Source organism: Ictidomys tridecemlineatus, chromosome 7 (genome assembly GCF_052094955.1).
Source record: "Ictidomys tridecemlineatus isolate mIctTri1 chromosome 7, mIctTri1.hap1, whole genome shotgun sequence".
Taxonomy (NCBI): domain Eukaryota; kingdom Metazoa; phylum Chordata; class Mammalia; order Rodentia; family Sciuridae; genus Ictidomys; species Ictidomys tridecemlineatus.
Window position 1 is genome coordinate 128,138,810 of NC_135483.1, and position 21,964 is coordinate 128,160,773.

A 21,964-nucleotide genomic window follows, 5' to 3' on the forward strand; every position below is an offset into this window, starting at 1 on the left:
TGGGTTATGAACTCCCATTTTTACCCCAATTACAGATTGCAGAATCCCATCGATTACACATCCACATTTTTACATGATGTCATATTAGTGACTGTTGTATTCTGCTACCTTTCCTATCCTCTACTATCCCCCTCCCCTCCCATCTTCTCTCTCTACCCCATCTACTGTAATTCATTTCTCTCTTTGATTTTTTCCCCATTCCCCTCACCACCTCTTATATGTAATTTTGTATAACAATGAGGGTCTCCTTCAATTTCCATGCAATTTCCCTTTTCTCTCCCTTTCCCTCCCACCTCATGTCTCTGTTTAATGTTAGTCTTTTCCTCCTGCTCTTGCTCTCTGCTCTGTTCTTAGTTGCTCTCTTTATATCAAAGAAGACATTTGGCATTTGTTTTTTAGGGATTGGCTAGCTTCACTTAGCATATTCTGCTCTAATGCCATCCATTTCCCTGCAAATTCCATGATTTTGTCATTTTTTAGTGCTGAGTAATACTCCATTGTGTATAAATGACACATTTTTTTTTTATCCATTCATTTATTGAAGGGCATCTGGGTTGGTTCCACAGTCTAGCTATTGTGAATTGTGCTGCTATGAACATCGATGTGGTAGTATCCCTGTAGTACGCTCTTTTAAGGTCCTCAGGGAATAGTCCGAGAAGGGCAATAGCTGGGTCAAATGGTGGTTCCATTCTCAGCTTTCCCAGGAATCTCCATACAGCTTTCCAAGTTGGCTGCACCAATTTGCAGTCCCCCCAGCAATGTACAAGAGTACCCTTTCACCACATCCTCGGCAGCACTTGTTGTTGTTTGATTTCAAAATGGCTGCCAATCTTACTGGAGTGAGATGGTATCTTAGGGTGGTTTTGATTTGCATTTCTCTGACTGCTAGAGATGGTGAGCTTTATTTCATGTACTTGTTGATTGACTGTATATCCTCCTCTGAGAAGTGTCTGTTCAGGTCTTTGGCCCATTTGTTGATTGGGTTATTTGTTTTCTTATTGTTTAATATTTTGAGTTCTTTGTATACTCTGGATATTAGGGCTCTATCTGAAGTGTGAGGGATAAAAATTTGTTCCCAGGATGTAGGCTCCCTATTTACCTCTCTTATTGTTTCTCTTGCTGAGAAAAACTTTTTAGTTTGAGTAAGTCCCATTTGTTGATTCTAGTTATTAACTCTTGTGCTATGGGTGTCCTATTAAGGAATTTGGAGCCCAACCCAACAATATGTAGATCAGAGCCAACTTTTTCTTCTATCAGGTGCAGTGTCTCTGATTTGATATCAAGCTCCTTGATCCATTTTGAGTTAACTTTTGTGCATGGCGAGAGGAAGGGATTCAGTTTCATTTTGTTGCATATGGATTTCCAGTTTTCCCAGCACCTTTTGTTGAAGATGCTATCCTTCCTCCATTGCATGCTTTTAGCCCCTTTATCAAATATAAGATAGTTGTAATTTTGTGGATTGGACTCTGTGTCCTCAATTCTGTACCATTGGTCCACCTGCCTGTTTTGGTACCAGTACCATGCTGTTTTTGTTACTATTGTTCTGTAGTATAGTTCGAAATCTGACTCACACTTCCTGCTTAGAATTGCTTTTGCTATTCTGGGTCTTTTGTTTTCCCATATGAATTTCATAATTGCTTTATCTATTTCTACAAGAAATTCCCTTGGGATTTTGATTGGCATTGCATTGAACCTAAAGAGGACTTTGGGTAATATTGCCATTTTGATGATGTTAGTTCTTCCTATCCATGAACAGGGTATGTTTTTCCATCTTCTAAGGTCTTCTTCTATTTCTCTCTTTAGGGTTCTGTAGTTTTTATTGTATAAATCTTTAACCTCTTTTGTTAGGTTGATTCCCAAGTATTTTTTTTTTTTGAGGATATTGTGAATGGGGTGGTTGTCCTCATTTCCATTTCAGAAGATTTGTCGCTGATACACAGGAATGCCTTTGATTTATGTGTGTTGATTTTGTATCCTGCCACTTTGCTGAATTAATTTATTAACTCTAGTAGTTTCTTTGTAGACCCTTTTGGGTCTGTTAGATATAATATCATATCATCTGCAAATAGTGATAATTTAAGTTCTTCTTTTCCTATTTTTATGCCTTTAATTTCTTTCGTCTGTCTAATTGCTCTGGCCAGTGTTTCGAGAACTATATTGAATAGAAGTGGTGATAGAGGGCATCCCTGTCTTGTTCCAGATTTTAGAGGGAATGCCTTCGGTTTTTCTCCATTCAGAATAATGCTAGCCTGAGGCTTAGCATATATAGCTTTTACGATGTTGAGGTAAGATCCTGTTATCCCTAGTTTTTCTAGTATTTTGAACATAAAGGGATGTTGTACTTTGTCAAATGCTTTTTCTGCATCTATCGAGATGATCATGTGGTTCTTATTTTAAGTCTATTGATGTGGTGAATAACATTTATTGATTTCCATATATTGAACCAGCCTTGCATCCCAGGGATGAATCCTACTTGATCATGGTGCACAATTTTTTTGATATGCTTTTGTATTCGATTCGCCAGGATTTTATTGAGGATTTTTGCATCTATGTTCATTAGAGATATTGGTCTGTAGTTTTCTTCCTTTGAGGTGTCTTTGTCTGGTTTCGGGATCAGGGTGATGTTGGCCTCATAGAATGAATTTGGAAGATCTCCTTCTTTTTCTATTTCTTGAAATAACTTGAAAAGTATTGGTATTAATTCTTCTTTGAAGGTTTTGTAAAACTCTACTGTATATCCATCTGGCCCAGGGCTTTTCTTGGTTGGTAGTCTTTTGATGCCTTCTTCTATTTCCTCCTTTGTTATTGGTCTGTTTAAATTGTGTGTATCTTCCTGACTCAATCTGGGCAAATCATATGACTTAAGAAATTTATCAATATTTTCCCTATCTTCTATTTTATTGGAATATAGGGTTTCAAAATACTTTCTAATTATCTTCTGTATTTCTGTAGTGTCCGTTGTGATATTGCCTTTTTCATCCCATAAGTTAGAAATTTGAGTTCTCTCTCTTCTTCTCTTCGTTAGCATGGCTAAGGGTCTGTCAATCATTTATTTTTTCAAAGAACCAACTTTTAGTTTTATCAATTTTTTTAATTTTTTTTGTTTCAATTTCATTGATTTCCACTCTGATTTTAATTATTTCTTGCCTTCTACTACATTTGCTATTGTTTTGCTCTTCCTTTTCTAGGGTTTTGAGATGAAGTGTGAGTTCATTTATTTGCTGGTTTTTTCTTTTGTTGAGGAATGAACTCCAGGAAATGAATTTCCCTCTTAAAACTGCTTTCATTGTGTCCCATAGATTCCGATATGTTGTGTCTGTATTTTCATTTATCTCTAAGAATTTTTTGATTTCCTCCTTTATGTCTTCTGTAACCCATTGATCATTCAGTAACGTATTGTTCCTTTTCCAGGTGATGCAGGATTTTTCCTTCCTTCTTTTATCATTGATTTCCAGTTTCATTCCATTATGATCAGATAAGATGCATGGTATTATCTCCACCCCTTTATATTTACTAAAAGTTGCCCTATGGCATAATATATGATCTATCTTAGAAGGATCCATGTGCTGCTGAGAAGAACATGTATCCACTTGATAATGGTTGATATATTCTATATATGTCGGTTAAGTCTAGGTTATTAATTGTGTTATTGAGCTCTATAGTTTCTTTATTCAGCTTATGTCTGGTGGATCTGTCCAATGGAGAGAGCAGTGTGTTGAAGTCACCGATAATTATTGTGTTGTGGTCTATTTGACTCTTGAACTTGAGGAGAGTTTGTTTTATGAATGTTGCAGCACAATTGTTTGGTGCATACATATTGATAATTGTTATGTCTTGTTGGTGGATGGTTCCTTTTAACAGTATATAGTGGCCTTCTTTATCCCTTTTGATTAACTTAGGTTTGAAGTTGATTTTATTCGATATGAGTATGGCCACTCCTGCTTGCTTCCAAGGACTATGTGAGTGGTATGATTTTTCCCAGCCTTTCACTTTCAGCCTGTGTATGTTTTTTCCTATCATATGAGTCTCCTGAAGGCAGCATATTGTTGGATCTGTTTTTTGAATCCAGGTTACTAGCCTATGTCTCTTTATTGGTGAATTTAAGCCATTAACATTTAAGGTTACTATTGAAATATGATTTGTGCTTCCAGTCATGTTTATTTATTTATTTATTTTAGTTTGGCTCGTTTTTGCCTTTTTGGTTATATTTTTTGTTCTTCCTTTTACTGTGTTACCTCCCAATATTATTTTTGGGTGCTGTTTTTCAATTCCTCTTCTTGTAGTATTTTGCTCAGAATGCCTTGCAGAGCTGGTTTTCTGGTTGCGAATTCTTTTAACTTTTGTTTATCATGAAATATTTTAATTTCATTGTCAAATCTGAAGCTTAATTTTGCTCAATACAGTATTCTTGGTTGGAATCCATTATTTTTCAGTGTTTGAAATATGTTGTTCCAGGATCTTCTTGCTTTCAATGTCTGTGATGAAAAATCAGCCGTTTACCTAATTGGTTTACCCCTGAATGTAATCTGCCTTCTTTCTCTCATAGCTTTTAATATTCTCTCCTTGTTCTGTATGTTGGATATCTTCATAATTATGTGCCTTAGAGTTGGTCTATTTCGGTTTTGTATGTTTGGGGTCCTGTAGGCTTCCAGGATTTGGCAATCCATTCCATCTTTTATCTCTGGGAAGTTTTCTAGGATTATTTCATTCAATAGGTTGTTCATTCCTTTGGTTTGAACCTCTATCCCTTCTTCTATCCCAATGACTCTCAAGTTTGGTTTGTTTATGACATCCCATATTTCTTTGATAGATTGCTCGTGAGTTTTAAGCATCCTTTCTTTGGTGACTATATTCTTTTCAAGTTGATACACTTTGTCTTCATTATCTGATGTTCTGACTTCTATTTGATCTAGTCTATTTGTAATATTCTCGTTTGAGTTTTTAATTTGGTTTATGGTCTCCTGCATTTCTAGGATTACTGTTTGATTTTTTTTTTTAATCTCTATCTCCTGGTATAGCTCGTTCTTTGCCATTTGAATTTGCCTATTTAATTTGTTTTCAAAATATACTTTCATTGTTTGGACTTGCTGTCTAATGTCTTCTCAAAGATTCCGTTCCATCTGAGTTAGGTATGCCTTGAGTTCTTTCTCTCACCATTTTTCTGAGGCCTCTGGGTTCTCCTGAGAATTTAAGTTGCCCTGCATTGTTTGTAATCCTTTTTTCCCTTGTTTTTTCATGGTGCTCACGTTGCTTTCCAACTCTGTTTGACTGTTGTGTTTCTGTTTTCTTCTTTAAATTTGTTTTGGTTTTTATAGTTCCAATATCTCTCCTTTGTGTTCGGAGACAATGTTTAGAGATGTTGGATTTAATTGTGATTTAAGGTAAATTCATTAGTTTCATTAAAGGCCTACAGAATTTGATGACATGTATAGAATTGAGGTTTGAACTTAGGATTTTATGTTGAGGACGGGCGCTTTGATGGTATGGAGGTTAGTGTATGTTAGCTTCTTTGGGGGGTTGCTCAGATGGAGGCGGATATTAACAAGAGAATAGACTGAAGTACTTGGGGGTAGTTAAGGGCTTAGGCAGATTATGGACCGATTTGTAGAATTCATCTATTTGCATTTAGTAAGTTTTATGTAATCTGGGTGGTCATGCTTAAGAGGAAAGATGGGGAAAAGGTAAGGAAGCAAACCAAGAAAGAGAGAGGAAGAGAGGAAAGAAAGAGAAAAGAATAGAAAAGAAAAGAAATGGAAATGATAATAAAAAAATAATAATAAAATGCAGTAAAATAGAAATTACATTTAAAAAATAATAGTATAACTGTAGAAAAGAAAAAAAATAAAATTAGAAAAATAATAATAATAATTTTTAAAAAAGTGACACTGTTAGGCTTCTATTTTCTTCGCTTCCAGTAGGCGGTGCTGAGTCTTCCGGGCCAACATTTTGCCCTCTGGCTGTAGGAAACAGTCCATGTGAGGCCGCTCCCTCCTCCCCCCAATGGTGTCTCTCAAAATCTGTTAGCTTAGGTTAATTCCTGGTTTCTAGTCCTCTGGCTTCTCCTGTCAGCCAGGCCTTTCCCAGTGTGATACCTCTCAGCAGTTCAAACTGCACTCTGTGCCTGCAGTTTCCAGGACGTGGGGTGGCGGCTTTTGGGAACCAGCACCTTATTGTTTTGACTCCTTCCGCTAGCCCCTCCTCCTAGAGCTGGCGAAACAGGTTTCGTTTTCACCGCTGATGAAAGGGAGGAGTTGGGGGTCGGGTGCCCTTGCCTTTCCCCCACGCCTCTACTCACTCTCACTCTGTTAATCCGGCCCCCGGGAAGCCGGGGAGAGATTTTATGTGATTTCCTGGCTGTATGGGAGATAGACTAAATGTCACAGACCTGTTCTATCGCTAAATGAGCTGCGATCAGTCGAAAACAGGCGATGGTGACATCAGCTCTCCAAGATGGTGGCCACTGGCTTCCTCCGTGGTCTGACCGGTGTGGAGAACCGAACTAGACCACTTCCTTCCCCTGTCTCAAACCCAGAATTCAGCACTGAGCACAGTGAGGGCACAGCCAGCAGAAGCCCGCAGAATCCACAGCGCTGTATCTTTGTGTTGCTAGCTCACCATTTCCCGGCGCACGCCGCAGTCTCTAGCAGCGGGGCAATTTGCTGAATAAGCAGCTTGACCCTCCATGCGGACAAATGGCTCGCAGTTGAGCCCCAGTAACCGATCCTCGGGTGATGGAAATCCTTCCTCTAGGTTTTGGAGCACCCCAATCTTGCTGGAGATTCCTAACAAGATAGCTTTTAACTGTTCTAACTTGTCATTCTCCCACACAGTGACACGGTACACAGGGGTGATGCACTCCATTCGCTGCCATCTTTTCCTCCAATCTTTTTTTTTTAAAGAGAGAGAGAGAAAGAGAGAGAATTTTTTTTAATATTTAATTTTTTTTTTTAGTTTTTCGGCGGACATAACATCTTTATTTGTATGTGGTGCTGAGGATGGAACCTGGGCTGCATGCATGCCAGGCGAGCGTGCTACCGCTTGAGCCACATCCCCAGCCCCTGTGTTAATCTTGAATATTCAAATTGGTACAGAGTTGATTCCTGATCCGTCCTAGGAGGCTAATAAGCATTTTGAAGTTGGGGGCATATTGGGTGGATAACAAAAAATGGTGAACCCAGAGGTTCAAACTTCCCATAGTTTAATATTCTTGATGGTGAGAAGGAAGGAAGCCAAGTGAAAACACCGTAGACCTGGCTTCATTGGTTTTCCAAAGTCTTTGTGCCTCAGAGTAGAATACATAGAGGAATACATTTGACTCTCTGCTGTTATATTAGGAATAAAGTAGCCATCAAAATACAACTGTTTCAGTTTCTACAAATTACTAAATGGAAAATCTTTCTGGGGAGTTATTAGAGCACAGTATAACCATCAAGAGGCACTAAATCCTCTAGACTGTGTTAACCCTTATTCTAGTGACATTAATTCTACCACTCTAAATACTGAAGAAAACCAGGGCTTTGGTCATGATCTACAGCAATTTAAGCTCACCCACATGTTCAGAATAAGTTTCAGATTCTTAGGTGGGAATTAAATTCACAGCTCTCCCCAGGAACCCCTCAGAACTCAAACAGAATTGTGCCAAGTAAACGAGGCCACATGAGAACCATGAAATGGATTTCCTATTTCACTTACTGTGGTGGAGAAGGGCATGAACCCAAATTATGTTTCTTCTATATTAAGTCAATTGTGCAAAAAGCTCCTTACATAGGCTTATCAGAAAGCACTCAAGGGGGAGACGAGAAATTACAATGCCCTGACACACCTGTACACCACACCATTTCCCACTTCTGCTCTTGACAAGCAGGACTGGGCTCAGTTTAACTGGCAACAAGATGCCTCTCTCTGATCCTCACAGATGGACACATCCATCAGCATGTCAAGTAGGTGTCAGAGATGACTTACGTTTTCTTTAGCATTGGCAAAGTCTTAATGATTATGTAAGTTTATCTGAGGGTTGTTAACTTGTAATGAAGGAAGAAAATATGTCCTGTTCACGTATCCATTTGTGAGATGTATAACGACTTCCTCTTTTCTCTTAACAGTATGGCATTGGCATTCCCTCCATTTCTATTATGCTTCACGAATTCATCAAATTATTACATCATGCACGGTGCTGTGATGTCATCATTATCAGAATTGGTACATCAGGGGGAATAGGTGAGTTGGATTGATTTTTTTACCATTAAAACTGAGAGACTTTTATGTACATTCTCCCGTTCATTCAAAATACACCCACAAACTCAGATCCCAACAGAAACCCAGGTGGGACAAAAAGTGTCAGGAGACTGGGCTTGAGGTAATTGAAGGAAATTTATTGCATTTTTTTTTTCTCCATGGAAACCTGGAAAGAGAGATCCTATTGTTCACTGCCAAAATGATCTCTGATGTTCATATGGGAAAGAATGGAAGAATAGCTCACAATATGTGTTGAGGGTAGAGAGCAAGTTTTGAGACTGGCTCAGAAATTTTCTAAGTGACAGAAATAAGTGTTCTCCATTTTAAAAATTTCAAAGATATGCCTGTTTTATCAGCTAAATAAGCAGTAGGAAACAATGCATCTGGGATAACATTGTTCCTAAGGTCGCTCATAATTCTTGTGGGATACAAGGATCTGTCTGCATTATACCATCGTGACTATTGCAGTTGCTGTTTGATATTAATGAGTGTCTGTCTTGGACAAGACACTCTGGTGACCATCCAGCTCATAATCATGGTCATTTGTTCCATGGCAACATGACATGTACTGCAGACATTACCAAAATCTCAATGAAGGTTTATGAATGCTGTCAAATTAAACCAGTGCATTGGTGTGAACACCTTCATTTGGGAGTTATATCTTCATTAAGCACTCTTAGATTATAAATAACATCTATTTGTTTGTTTTATTTTAGGCAACATTGCATTTGGAGATGAAAGAGATATAGCTTATCTCTTTGCTGACATGATCACCCCTTAAGTGGGTGAACTCACCTTGGCAAGAAAAAGTACTTGGTTAAATAGTATTTTTTTTACCTTCTAGAGACTTTTACCATGACATAGATATTTTAGTGCATCTAAGCATTGAGTTGGCATGTGAATAACATCATTTTGGGTGTACACATTTCAATCTCCTTCTCAATTGCTTTCCTATTCTTAGGACATTGTAAACAAATCAAGAAACCACTTGTTTGTCTTATTTAAAAAGGATATGACCCATGAAAGCTCTATCTTCAGAGGCCACCTTGGGTTTGTAGCTGTGACTGCTACAGTGTTCTATAATTAATTCTACTTTGATTGATGTGGAATTTATACCACCCAGGACCAGGCTATGCTTCATAGTAGGGGCTGGAAAATTTTTTCTATAAATGTCTAGGTAATAAATATTTCAGACTTTCCACACAGAGTGGTTTCTATTGCAACTTCTGTGATCCATGTAATAGCTTGAAAACAGTGGAGGCCATTATGTAAATGAATGGGTCTGACCATGTTGTAACAAAACTTTATTTACAAAGACAGGTAGAATTCGGCCTGTAGACTAGAGTTTGCAGACCCTGTGCTCTATAACATCTCTATGGAAGCATTTACTCATGCAATAAATTTCAGCTGAGTACCAATAGTGTGATAAATTCAGTGTGAGACCTGGGGGACAGCAATGAACTGATATTATTCGTGTCTTTATAGACTTTATGTTCTATCAGAGAAACAGATAAACAAGTAGCTGTAAAAATGTGATGAGTGTTAAGACAGAGAGAGTTTAGGGCAGACTCAAGATGTCTCCTTATTCGAGCTCTAAATAGCAATCAGAATGAATCAAGAGCTGCGTCACATCTGGGCCTGGGAAATTCAATGTAATGTAACCTATAGTGTTGCCTCTTAGTTATTTATATTTATTTATTTTTTTATTTTCCTGCATGGATTCAGACCTGTTGAAGGACTTGAAGAATGAATTGGTGTCAGTGTGGTGAAAAGGTGTCAGGGAGGACATGAGTGCAGGGAGAGCAGTGGCTGGCAGAAACTGTTCCTGCAGTAAGCCCAAGTCCCCTGAACAAGCCAGATTGTAGCAATGTAAGGTCAGCCAAGTGGCCTAATTTACATGGAGTCAGGGAGGAGAGGGAGCGAATGTGATGAGAATCAGAAGGAAAAGAGGAGGGAGATGCCAAGAAATTATAGTAATCAAGGAGTTGCAGAGGAGATTAAATATCAAGTAGTCACATCACTTTATGAAAGCTACTTGCTGGCAGTCTCATTTAGTTTATTCCTGACCTAATTTATTCAAATTTTAGCCTGAAGGCTGGTACTAATTTGCATGTCCAAGAGTCATGTTTGTCTTGAAATCTAAACCCCATCACATTGTAAATGTGAATCTGGAAAGACAGCAAATGGAAATGCCTATTCTGAATGTTACTTAATTGCATTTGGAAAAGAAAATAATTTTAAAGATGAAAACAGGGAGGATCATTAGCCACCAACATTAATTAATGTTGGCAGAATAGGTTACATACTGTGTGTCACAAAAGTAAAAGCTAAATGGTATTCTTCTGTAATCACTTATTTATTCCCATATTTTAGGGATTGCACCAGGGTCTGTTGTCATAACAGATACAGCTGTAGATTCCTTCTTCCAGCCCCGGTTTGAGCAGGTTATTTTGGACAATGTTGTCACTCGGAGTACTGAACTTGACAAGGAATTGGCTGAAGAACTGTTCAACCGTAGCAAAGAAATTCCCAACTTCCCAACCCTCATTGGACATACAATGTGTACATGATTTTTATGAAGGTGAGAAGAATTTATAAACTGTGAAGGCAACAGGAAAATGTTAGCAACTTTTTGTTATTCAAGTCCATAATTTATATTAAAAATCCCACTTTATAAAATTAATAGCTGTGGATTTAAAAAGGAATGAAAACAGCCTTTTAACTTACCAAAGCATAGCAACATAAGGGCCTAATAAGCAGCAGAGAAATATGCAGAATTAATTTATACTGAGAGTGGGTTTAATCCTCCAAGAACAAATTGAATACTAAAATGCAATTAGTGATGTTCACAGAATCTTATCTCTTGTTCATGTCTTTAAGTTAAATTGGTGCCTCTAGGAGAAGGGAGATAGTCTGCTGCTTCTATGTTTCTGCCATTCACCCTTATCTCAAAAGGGATCTGGTATCTAGGCAAGAGTGGGGACCAAGAAATGGAAAGAAATGTCTGAGGGAACAAATCTTACAGGGATGGGGTGGTCTCACAGTGGTGCCTTTATCTCTCAGCCATGAGTAAAGGGTTCTCTCACCAAGTTTAGAGACAAATTGAAGGTCATTGCTAAGTAGCAGCTCTTGGTCTAAGGGGTGAAGGGTTAGGCAGAAGTCCTTTAAGGACAGACTTTGTTCATTCCAGAAGAAGGAATCTACAGGGTTGGTACCATGATGTGGAACGCATTCAAGAAATCTTGCAGTATAGTTAAATTTGTATCAACATCTTATGATTTCATTCTGAACCAGTTTTCCTTCTGTATTAGACCTCATACTGAATTTTTAAAAATCATTAATGGACATAGGTTGCATTGTTTATACATTTTTCTTCAGGTTATTAAAGGTGTTTCACTACATATTGGTTATAAATAGGAGTGGTGTTGGATCTGATAAGATTAAAGCCCTCTATCCTAAGCCTCTGGCTCACAGACCCTTCATCTGGAGGGTTATCCAGCAGTGTGTTTAAAACAGAGCTTGCAAATTGTGGCCTGTTGGAGTCAATGTTGTTTTTTTTTGGGGGGGGGAGGGGGCGGCTATGCAGTATTTTTTTAATGAATTTTAAATGAATTATTTTTCCAACATTTCTTCTTTCTAGAGATTTTATATGAGAATCCAGATGTTTAGCTTTTTGAAATAACATAAGATGGGGCTGGGGTTGTGGCTCAGCAGTAGAGTACTCACCTGGCATGTACAAGGCCCTGGGTACAATCCTCAGCACCACATAAAAATAAACAAATAAAATAAAGGTATTGTGTCCAACTACAACTAAGAAAAAAATTTTAAAAAGAAATAATATAAGGTAATAGAAAATAATATATGCATGGCAGCCCAAGCAAGCCCTGGCCCACATCTGGGGCCACGTGGACTGGTGACACTTCTGCCTTTGGACTAGGCAAACCGTCTCATTGACATTACCTGCCTGGCTTTTGTGGTGGATGAGTCTGAATCAGCTTAAAGAACGCTGTTAGAAGTGTTGTCAGCAGTGCTAGAGAGAAGAGAACAGGGAGAAGCAGACTTCCAGAGTGAAAGTGACATGAAAGAGAGAGAAGAGAGGGGGTAAAGAAAGCAAAGGGAGCCCAAAAGAAGACTGTGCAAATGATAGATGATGACAAAATATTATTAAGCTAGGCCTCCTGAGGAGTGTAGAGGGGAGAAGAGCTCTGTTTTGGGGGTATATCTACTTCCTTCTGTTCCCACTAGTTGACCCCAGTGAAACAAAGTGATCCATGAACACTGAGAGCAATCTGGAGCAGAAAAAGTGAGTGTAGAGGGGTAGCATGCAACCCAAGGGGAGTGTGAAGGGAGGAAAGTGGACCCCTAATTGCCTGCATCTGGCTGCTGCTGTCCCAATGGCCATATGGAGTGCTGCCGTATCCAAATCCCATCCAGGTCCTTGGGAGTCTCACTGAGGCATGAAGCCTCTTCTCTCCCAGCTCTTCTACCTGGCCATCTCCCCATCACTGGGGAAGCCTGAGACTTCTCTGGAAGGGCAGCTCTCTCAGCAAGACCCCAGTTCCTGAAGTCTCTAGGCCCGATGCTGGGTGCTAGGTCACTCAGGGGTTACTGGCCCCAGAACTGGGCACAGCTCTGGATGCTGTGTTCTTCATATGAGACTCAAGAGTCTCATATGAAGACACAGCCTTGCTCCATGGTGTCTTCTGTTGGGAAGACTCAGCAGCCAGGTTTATTGCACCTGGGGAGCAGGCTCAAGGGGTGGAGATACCTGAAGATGCTGTGGCCAACACCTCCTGACCATATTACTGCTCTGCTGGGCTATCAGGTCACTAAATGTTCTCCATTTTCTTTCAGGCCAAGGTCGACTAGACAGAGCACTGTGCTCCTTTTCTAAGGAAAAGAAGTTAGATTACTTGAAAAGAGCATAAAAAGCTGGTGTGAGGAACATTGAAATGGAATCTACAGTGTTTGCAGCCATGTGTGGTGTGTGTGCTCTAAAAGGTAAACTTTTCATTAATACTGAGGGTCCCAATCTTTTCTACTAAAGCTATTCTCATTCTTCAGAAGAAGAAACAGGGATCCAGCCATATATTATTTTGGGTTGAAAGGATGCCCTATAATTGTTTATAACTTATCTCAGAATGTTTTATGAGTGCACAGGACATTAATCTGATTATGCATCTGAGGAAACACCTCAAGGGTCAAAAAAAAACAAGTTGCCCCAAGGCATCAGCTCATTGGTGATAAAGCAGAAGTTTTGACAGTAAGTTCAGACTTTTTTTTTAATCTTGGAGGTGGATGCTGTTTCCTATTACAATTGAATCTATTGAGAGAGGATGCAAAATAAGTTATTCCTAAAATAATCCATCCATCATAATTTTAATTAGCATAGTCAGGGAAGGGTAGGAGAAGGTGACACTTTAGAAAATGTCACATGGACCTCACATGGGAAGCACATTCTGGTAAACATAAATCTAAGATCATAAGGAGCAGGCAGAGCATGCTGGAGGAACAAATTGGAGACCAGAGGGCCTGGAGGGGTGAGATCATGGAGAGTGAGTGGTAGTTTTTACTATGAGTGACACTGGAGCCACTGGAGGGCTTTGAATAGAGGAGTGAGCAGATCTGACCTGTGTTTTAGAAGGATCACCCTGGCTGCTGAGATAAAGACATACCAGAACCCAGCACAGAGCAGGGGCAGGAATGAGAAGACTGATGCTACAGGCTAGTGAGAGGTGACAGGTCAGGATGAAAGCTGTAGAGCAGGGAAGATGCAGTTAGGTTTTGGAAACATTTTGAAGATAAATCCAACAAGACGTGTTGATAATTTGATGCAAATTTTGGGAGAAAGGCAAGAACCAAGAATGTCCCCTAGGTTTATGACCTAAACACTAGGCTATAAACTATGGACAAAGTTACTATAATTTGGAAAGAAAATCAAGGTGAAGATGTGGGAGTAGTGACATCTAAATGGAGGCCAAGTAAGCAAAGGTACCTGTGAATCTAATGTTCAGGTGAGGGGTTTGACTGGAGGAATAAAAGTACAAGTTGACAAACAGCATATAAGTGGCACTAAAAGCCATGCAATGGATGAGATGACAAGGAGAACAACTGCAGACACAGCTGAGAGGGAGAGTCTCTATTAGAACATTAGAAATTGGCTGGGGAGTGTCCATAATGTTGGCAGTACATTGAAAGCACATGAAAGAGAATACAACAAGAAAAAGAAAATGGAAGCTGACCTCAAACCATTCATGGGAGGAGTTTTGGTGGTGAGCCATTTAGGGTGGGGCAGGTGGGCAGGTAGTGGAACAGTTGTGTATAAGGGAAATTTGCTGGGGGCTATTATCTATATATTTTATTCCAGGCTCTGATAGGGGTATCATGAGTTGGGGTGACATTATCATATATGGCTACTTCCTGCTGAGAAGGGGCAGAGTAGGATATCCTCCTGTCAGAGAGCTAGAAGAGGATAAGGAGGTGGGAGGTATGTTAGGCTCCTATACAGTCCTGGTGGTTGTGGCTTAAAGGGAGTGTAGAGGGAGGGAACTTTGACATTGTTGTGGGTGACTTCTTCATTATGGGGCTCAGGAGAATGACATTGTGAATGAAGGAGGAGAATGGTTTCTGCATGTTGTGGGGAGGTGGTCTGGGCTAGACAGGTCACCTTATCAAAAAGTTGCTTCAGTGTTAACAAAGCAGGGGAAAAGGTTATTACAAGAAAAATGAGTGTTAACAGGTTAAGAGGGAAAGAAGCCAGGCTGTTCACTGTTTTAGGTATTGGCTTCTTCTCATCTCTGTTGTTCATACTGATCCTGTAGTTGTTTAACCTTATCCCTTACCAGTCCTGATGGTTGACTTGGAAGCAAAATTCTTCCTCAAGGAAGAGGCAAAGGATACCTCATTCAGCAGTAATGAGATCTAGACCCTGATGGTGATTCTGCATGACCACAGATGCCAGGGAATTCAAGTGAATTTGTAAAGTTAGTACCAAATCAGCAACCTGTTCGATGTCTTCAATAAACTGTACTGACAGTTTTTTATAGTAATAAATAGAAGTTCCCAATCCTGCTGCTCCTGTGCCAATCTTGGCAGATATTTCTAGCCTTATGAGTAAGGGAATAAACTGAAGGGCTCTCTTGTGTCTGGTGTGCACTGTTATCAGGATAGGCAAACTTTGGTTGTTAGGTAAAACATCAATTTGAGGAGTAAGGAAGACCAACGTGCAGAGGCCAGTCTGAATTTTGGTAGGCAGGGGTAAATGTTAGCCTCATAAAGAAATTCCTCAGTATTTGAACAGTACCAGTTCTGTGGGGCTGACACAAGTATATGTCTTAAGTTCTATTACAAAAGATCATCGTCTTTTCTTTTAAATGATCAGGTATGACTATACTTTGGTTATAACTATTTTTCCTAGGTGTTTAAGACCAAGCTGATCAAATTGACCTTGTTCCTATCTCTTGTTAAGATTCAGCTGAGATCCCTCAGGGGGTCACTCTTGGGAACTTGTGAGTAGCCCCTTAGCTCCTTTAGTACCACCTGCCAGGTTGTGTCAGGGTCTCCTTGACCATATGGCTTCCCTTGGAAGCATTATCAAGGTCTCCCTTTTCCAATGACCCTCCTGTCTGCAGCATGTGCACTGGTTGGCTTTCTGTTCTCCAGAGTCTCATGGATGCCCTGATCAGGAGGTCACGTGGCTCAGAGTTGAAGAACCCTTAGAGAAGTTCCCTTGTTCTCTGGGTTCAAGTTGACTCAGAGGGCAAGAGCCAAATATTGGTTGTTTTTTTTCTTTCTTGGCCTTTTTACTTTCTTAACTTTAATATCCAAGCTTTATTCTTAAACTTCCAGCAAGCCAGTTTCAGCATAAAGTAAGAGTACTGGGTTTTAATTTTAATATCTATAACTTTACAGTCATTCAACCCTTTTATTTAATTGGGGTCAGTATTAGTACTGGAAGTTAGCCTTTCAACCTGTTTATCTATAGATGATGGCCTGCTATCTCAAATTAACTAAGGTTGTTATATTGAAAGTTGTATTTCTGTAAGGCACTAATGGACAACAGTTAAACAGTTTGTTACAAGGAAAATACAAAATGAAATTAACAAGAGTAAAAACATATTGAGTTTGTATAATAGCTAAGAACTAAGAAACATAATTTTTATAATCCCAAATCTTTACTTTAAACCTTAGTTTGAAGAAAAGCAGCTCAGTAAAATGCTCATCTAAATCTTCTACTTTATATACTTATGTACTTGGAATATATGAATACATTTAATATAGGGAGGACAGTAATAGCAGCATAATTACACTAATGTTTTTATATTGACCAAGTTTAGCTTTTAAAGAAAGATCCAGAATCTGTAATGTAATATAATACTGTAAAATAACAGTTGTTGTTTAGCTAGAATCTTACAAACCCTAATTACTTTAAGGCCAATTGCTCTAATGAATAAAACTTAACAAACATTAGCAATTATCCTGATAGGTAAGAGCAGATTAATATTTTATAAAATCTTTGTTACTTTAACCCATAGAGGATGACACAAGAAATTATCTTGATAGATAATAGCAGATTAATGTTTTTGTTACTTTAAACCATAGAGGATCAAACTTTGGTTTATATCAGTACATTAATAATTGACCTTAGGAAAAAGCCTTAAATGACTTTGTGCTAATTATACATATCTAACATAGTTACACAAACTTTTTGAAATTTACCCTCCACAAACCTTCTGCAACTTACTTAGACATTTTACAACTTTTTACTCTACCACACAAAGACTTTCTTATCCAGAAACATTAATTTTTCCTTCTACTTTCTATATTAAAATATATTTCCATGCCTAGAACATTCTTGTATCTATTTCCTAGCTTGTTCCCTTTTCTTAATTCACACTCTGAAACAACCCTTATGAAATTTCTAAATTTAGACAAATTATTCCACTTTGATAAGATGAAATACTTTGTTTTTATGGTACTTTAATTGAAGCCCAACTGGCTGAATCTTAACTCTTAGTAACCTTGTTTTCGGTGAAGAAGACAAAGCAATCTTAAACATTTTTCTATTTACCAATTTATGAAAACATACATAAAGTTTCAATATATCCCCTTATAGAATTTAAGAAGAGCACTTGATTTTATATTTAGTAGTTAGCACTTTAACTTCGTAAAGACTTGCATTACTAATTTTAAAGACATCTTTATTTTTATCTGTTTACCTAATTTAAATTGAACTTTTTAAGCCATGTGAACTCAAAGATATTTGGATCCATTTCTCATTTAAATTATAATTTCTGAGTGCTCATTTTTCTATAGCAATTTTGATACCATGTACATGATATGTGGACACAAGCATATATGTAGACAAAACAATACAACACACAAGTGTGCATATATAGACACAATAGACAGGAGATAGAGATCTTGTAGCTGTTTGTTGTAAGATGAAATTTTCCCAATGTTATTTGAGAGCTTATCCTTGAAAATTGTCCTCTGGGAAAAATCCTCTATAGTTAGATAAAATAAGACTGATCAGAAAATATATATTAATTTAGGCATACAGGATCAAATGTGAATTCACCATAAAATCATGAGCTCGAAAATATACAATTTTTTTTTAAAAATAAGAGATTTTAAAGAGAGAGAGAGAGAGAGAAAGAGACAGCTGTTATAAGATCAGGGTTCAGTTTTTGTCTCAGATTAGAGTTAGTTTAGATATTGGAAAGATGAGAGAGCCCTGAAATATGTAGGTAAAGAGTCTCAAGGTAAAAAAGACTTGACCATTTTATTTTGCTTCACTGTGTGGTCATGTTTAGGGAGGAACTTGTTAAGGAAGCATCATGGTAAGACAGCCAGCCATTTGGGTTCCACAAGTGGCCTGGATTTAAAAGAGACACTTTTGTTTTTTTCTTCAGTTTCTACCTTTCCTTCCTTGACCTCTGGCTGGGGCTTCACTCAGAATGGAGGATATTAACTTTTCGATAACTATTTTAATTTAAGGGAGGACATTTGCCAGCTAGTTTTGGCCTTAAATTTTCTTACATATTCCATTTTTCCCTTTGGTTTCTCTTACTCACAGGACCATTATTTCATATGATGCTCCTCAATTTGAAGTGGAAGGCAGGGCTATTAGTGCTCTTGTGATGTCTCCACTAGAGAAAATGAATCATTTGGATTCCTGAACTAGGATAGATGAGGGGTAGTTTTACTTTAATTACCTGAGACAGATTTTTCTGGTCTTGTTCCTGCCAGATGAGGGGAATACAGAAGAAAATGTGCTTTATGAGAGTCTAGAGAAGGCAGTCTAATTTTAAAGCTAGGGGAGCTCTATCTTGAGAATCTCCCAGTTTCAGGATCTAGTCACAAACGTCTCCTCCTTTAGGGAAACTTGGATTCCTCTTAGCAACATTATTTTGGGTCTGCATTTTTTTCTGCAGTGAACAGGTAGTTTGTTAAGGAATGTGACATATCCTGACCTCAGAGACCAGACAAGGCTGCAGGTAAATTACTTCTTTGAAAAGAAAGCATATGGGGGTCAACACAGTGGACCTATTTGATAGACTCATTATATATAACATTTAGCATGTTTTCTCCTCCCCACATCCTGTCTCTCTCTTCACCCCATCCTGCATATGTGATTAGTGGCCAAAAGGTGGGAAAGAACCTTCCCAGAGGTATCTCTCCACTTTTGTCCAAATGGGCAGGAAAGGAGCCACCCAGGAGGTACTTCATTAACAACAGTTCCCTGGAGGCAAGTATCCTTGGCAACAGGTGAAAGAGGAGGGGGAAGGGCCTTGGAGATATTAGCATTTTATTTCCTTCTGAATTAGCCCCCATCTTTCTGACCCAACCACTTATTATTAGCATTGGCTGTCTTTTTGTCCCTCAGCTTCAATCCCCCTTTTGAAAATGGAAATATTACTTTAAGAGAAAATGGACAACAACCGCTCTGGCTGCTTCAAGCTGGGAGAGGGTGATGTGAGGCAAGCTATTTGGGTTTTTCTTTTAGGAATGTCTGGATCAGTCAAGGGGTTCATGGAAAAAGTCTGGTTCATAAAGAACAGTTTGTAATGTTATCAACAGTTTGTAATGCTCCTATGAGAAAAACAAAAAGACATAAGTACTGGAATGAAATTAATACAAAATAAATGTTGCAGCATCTGGAACATGTCAATGAATATCATGAAGATAATAGAAACCATTAATCTCTCACTAGGAGGTGCAAGATCTAAGAAGTTGTTCCCAAAACAAGGCCAGTGAGGACAAAGCATTTATTGGGGAGTGTAAATCTTTAACATCGCTGGAGTTATCACAGCACTTAGTTTAATAATGTCATAGATGCCCCCTCATAAGATACAGTTAAGCTATCTAATGTCACCTGATTTTTACAAAATACCATTTTATTGGCATAATCTCTGTGGTTAGTATAGATTCCTTTATTTCTGTTATTTAGGCATTTCTTAGTAAAGTTAGTTAGGACTTTTATGTGCCACATTACATCTTTTAGGCCACTATGAGGGATAAATATTGGTGCTAGATAATCATACTAGAAGATACAGAAACACAGATAAAGTCTGCCTGTATAGGAGGTTAGGAAGATTTGTGGGTCTCAAATTGACTCAGAAAAAAATTTTGACTCTTGACAGTCTCTTTTGGTAGTTATCAGGAATCACTGTCTATGAAACTTTCCTTTATAGCCTCTAGCTTTACTTACTTTTGGTGGGAGTTCATCTGCTATTTCAGGGGTGGTAAATGAAGAAGGATGCTTAGGGTCCGAACCTGATCTAGGGGGCTCATGGAGTGGAGCATGTGTGAGAATTAATTGTAGAGGAGAGCAAGTTTGGTATAATGAGGGCCTTGAGCAAAGGTAAAAGAAACCTTGGAGGTAAGGAACCTCAGGCCATTGCCATTTCATTGGAGGAAATTGTCTAAGTCCTAGAGGATTTGGAGGCCAAGGGTCCTGAATTTCAAATTCAGGCCATTGACTTAGGTTGCCTAATTTAGATTGTGGCCAGATTGGTGGAGAACCCTAGGATCCAGATGAGCAGTGAGACAACCTAAGGGGGAGTCCTGTGGGAGCCCCCTTATTGGATAGGTTTGATTGGGGAGGCAGTCAAGATCAAGGCATCTCTTGATGTCTTCTGTCACCAGACAGAGTTCCACCAGAGAATGAGAGGTGTTCCCTCCTTCAGTTTCATTGGTGAAGGACCCCCAGGGTCTGGATGAGCCAAAAGGCTAGCATCTTGGGCAGGTTACCTTTGCAAGAGACTAGAAGGGATCTTACCTCTCCAAAGAATGAGAAGGCTGGTGTTGCATATGGGAACAAAATGGCAGAAAGTGGTCTCTGATCTGGAAGTCTGAATACATAAGAGGAGGAAGGAATTGGAGAGGGTAGGGTTAGAAGGAGGATGCCTCTAATATCAATAAAGGGTCCGAGACAGGTCCTTGCTCCATCCACGTGGCAGCAAGTCAGCAAAAATCTAGCCCAGGACTCGTGAAGGGCCTTCTTCTTTGAGCATAAGGTGGAAAGAGAAGGAGAGAAAAAAAAAGTCAGTATGAGAATTCAGCCATGCTAGCCATGACTAGGAGCTTCCCTGGACTCAGAGAGCCAGAGAAGTGCCAGACTGAGTATAAAGTGAAGAGGCGGTGGCAGAGGAAGAGGGAGAGGGAGGGAGGGAGTGGGGGATATATGAGAGGGAAATATGAAAAAGTGGTAGAGTTTCCTTAAGACAGGGAAGGGTAAAGACCCCCAAACTCTGGTTCCTGTGTTTCAGCACCAAAGAAAAGCACATGAAAGAGAATACAAAAAGAAAAAGAAAAGGGGAGGCAGAGCTCAGTGGACCAGAGATGCTTTATTAAGCAACAGAGGGGCACATTTCCTAAGGGAAAATGGTGATGGGCTCCAACAAGAGTCTGGGTTTCATAGGGTTTATCAGGGCTAGGTCATGGGAAGAGTTTTGGTGGTGGGCTCATTTAGGGTAGGGGAGCAGTTGAAGGGAAGTTTGCTGGGGCCTATTGTCCATATCCTTCATAAACCACAAGAGTGTACGTAGCCTTTGCTCCCCTGAGAATAAAATCTTTGAAGAAGTGAAGAATCACTGCAAAATAATGCTTCATTTTATCACAAGTGGATTTGAATTCTGATATAGACTATCAATTTTAATATAGACTTTATATGCAAAGTATGATAATATTTTTGGAATATATATTTTTAAAGTTATGGTTCATAAGAAGAGATTAGTTGTAAAACAATATATTTTACTCTTATCTCAGCATACATGTGCATGTAAATCCCTGTGCTATCTGCATGAAGAACAGCAAATGCAACTTTGTGCTCTTTGGAAGGTCATTGTTAATACCCCTTTTTGGGTAAGAGTGGAACAGCTTGATCTTGCCCGAGCTGCACTTCAATCAGCACACAGCCTGCAGGGACATGTGTATTTGGATATTTCTGCTTTCTATAGTGTAGAAAAGAGTGATCACTTGAGTCACATCTGTCTCCAACTAATATGTAAATGAGCCAAATCTGGTAACTGATTTAGTTAAAAATAAAATGCTAAATTACCAAATGTGGCCCAAGGCCTAAGTGTGGTGAGAACCATCAGTTCTTTCTTAGAAGGCATCTATTGGCAGCTAGGGAGAATTCAGGGCTTGTGAGCTCAAGGTGCGAGTCTTTTTCTCTTCAGAATGTTGCAGAAACTGGAGAGAAGTTATTCTGTTATGAGATTTG

The 21,964-nt window shown here is 38.9% G+C and overlaps 1 protein-coding gene across 1 annotated transcript in view; it reads left to right on the forward strand.

Moving 5' to 3' along the window:
* Upp2 (uridine phosphorylase 2) overlaps positions 1 to 21,964 on the forward strand; it is a 47,484-nt gene that overhangs the window by 16,742 nt on the left and 8,778 nt on the right. The window contains 4 exon segments of the mRNA XM_005315778.3: positions 8,103 to 8,217; positions 10,609 to 10,801; positions 10,803 to 10,816; positions 13,090 to 13,236. Of these exon segments, the coding sequence (XP_005315835.1) occupies positions 8,103 to 8,217; positions 10,609 to 10,801; positions 10,803 to 10,816; positions 13,090 to 13,236 (469 nt within the window).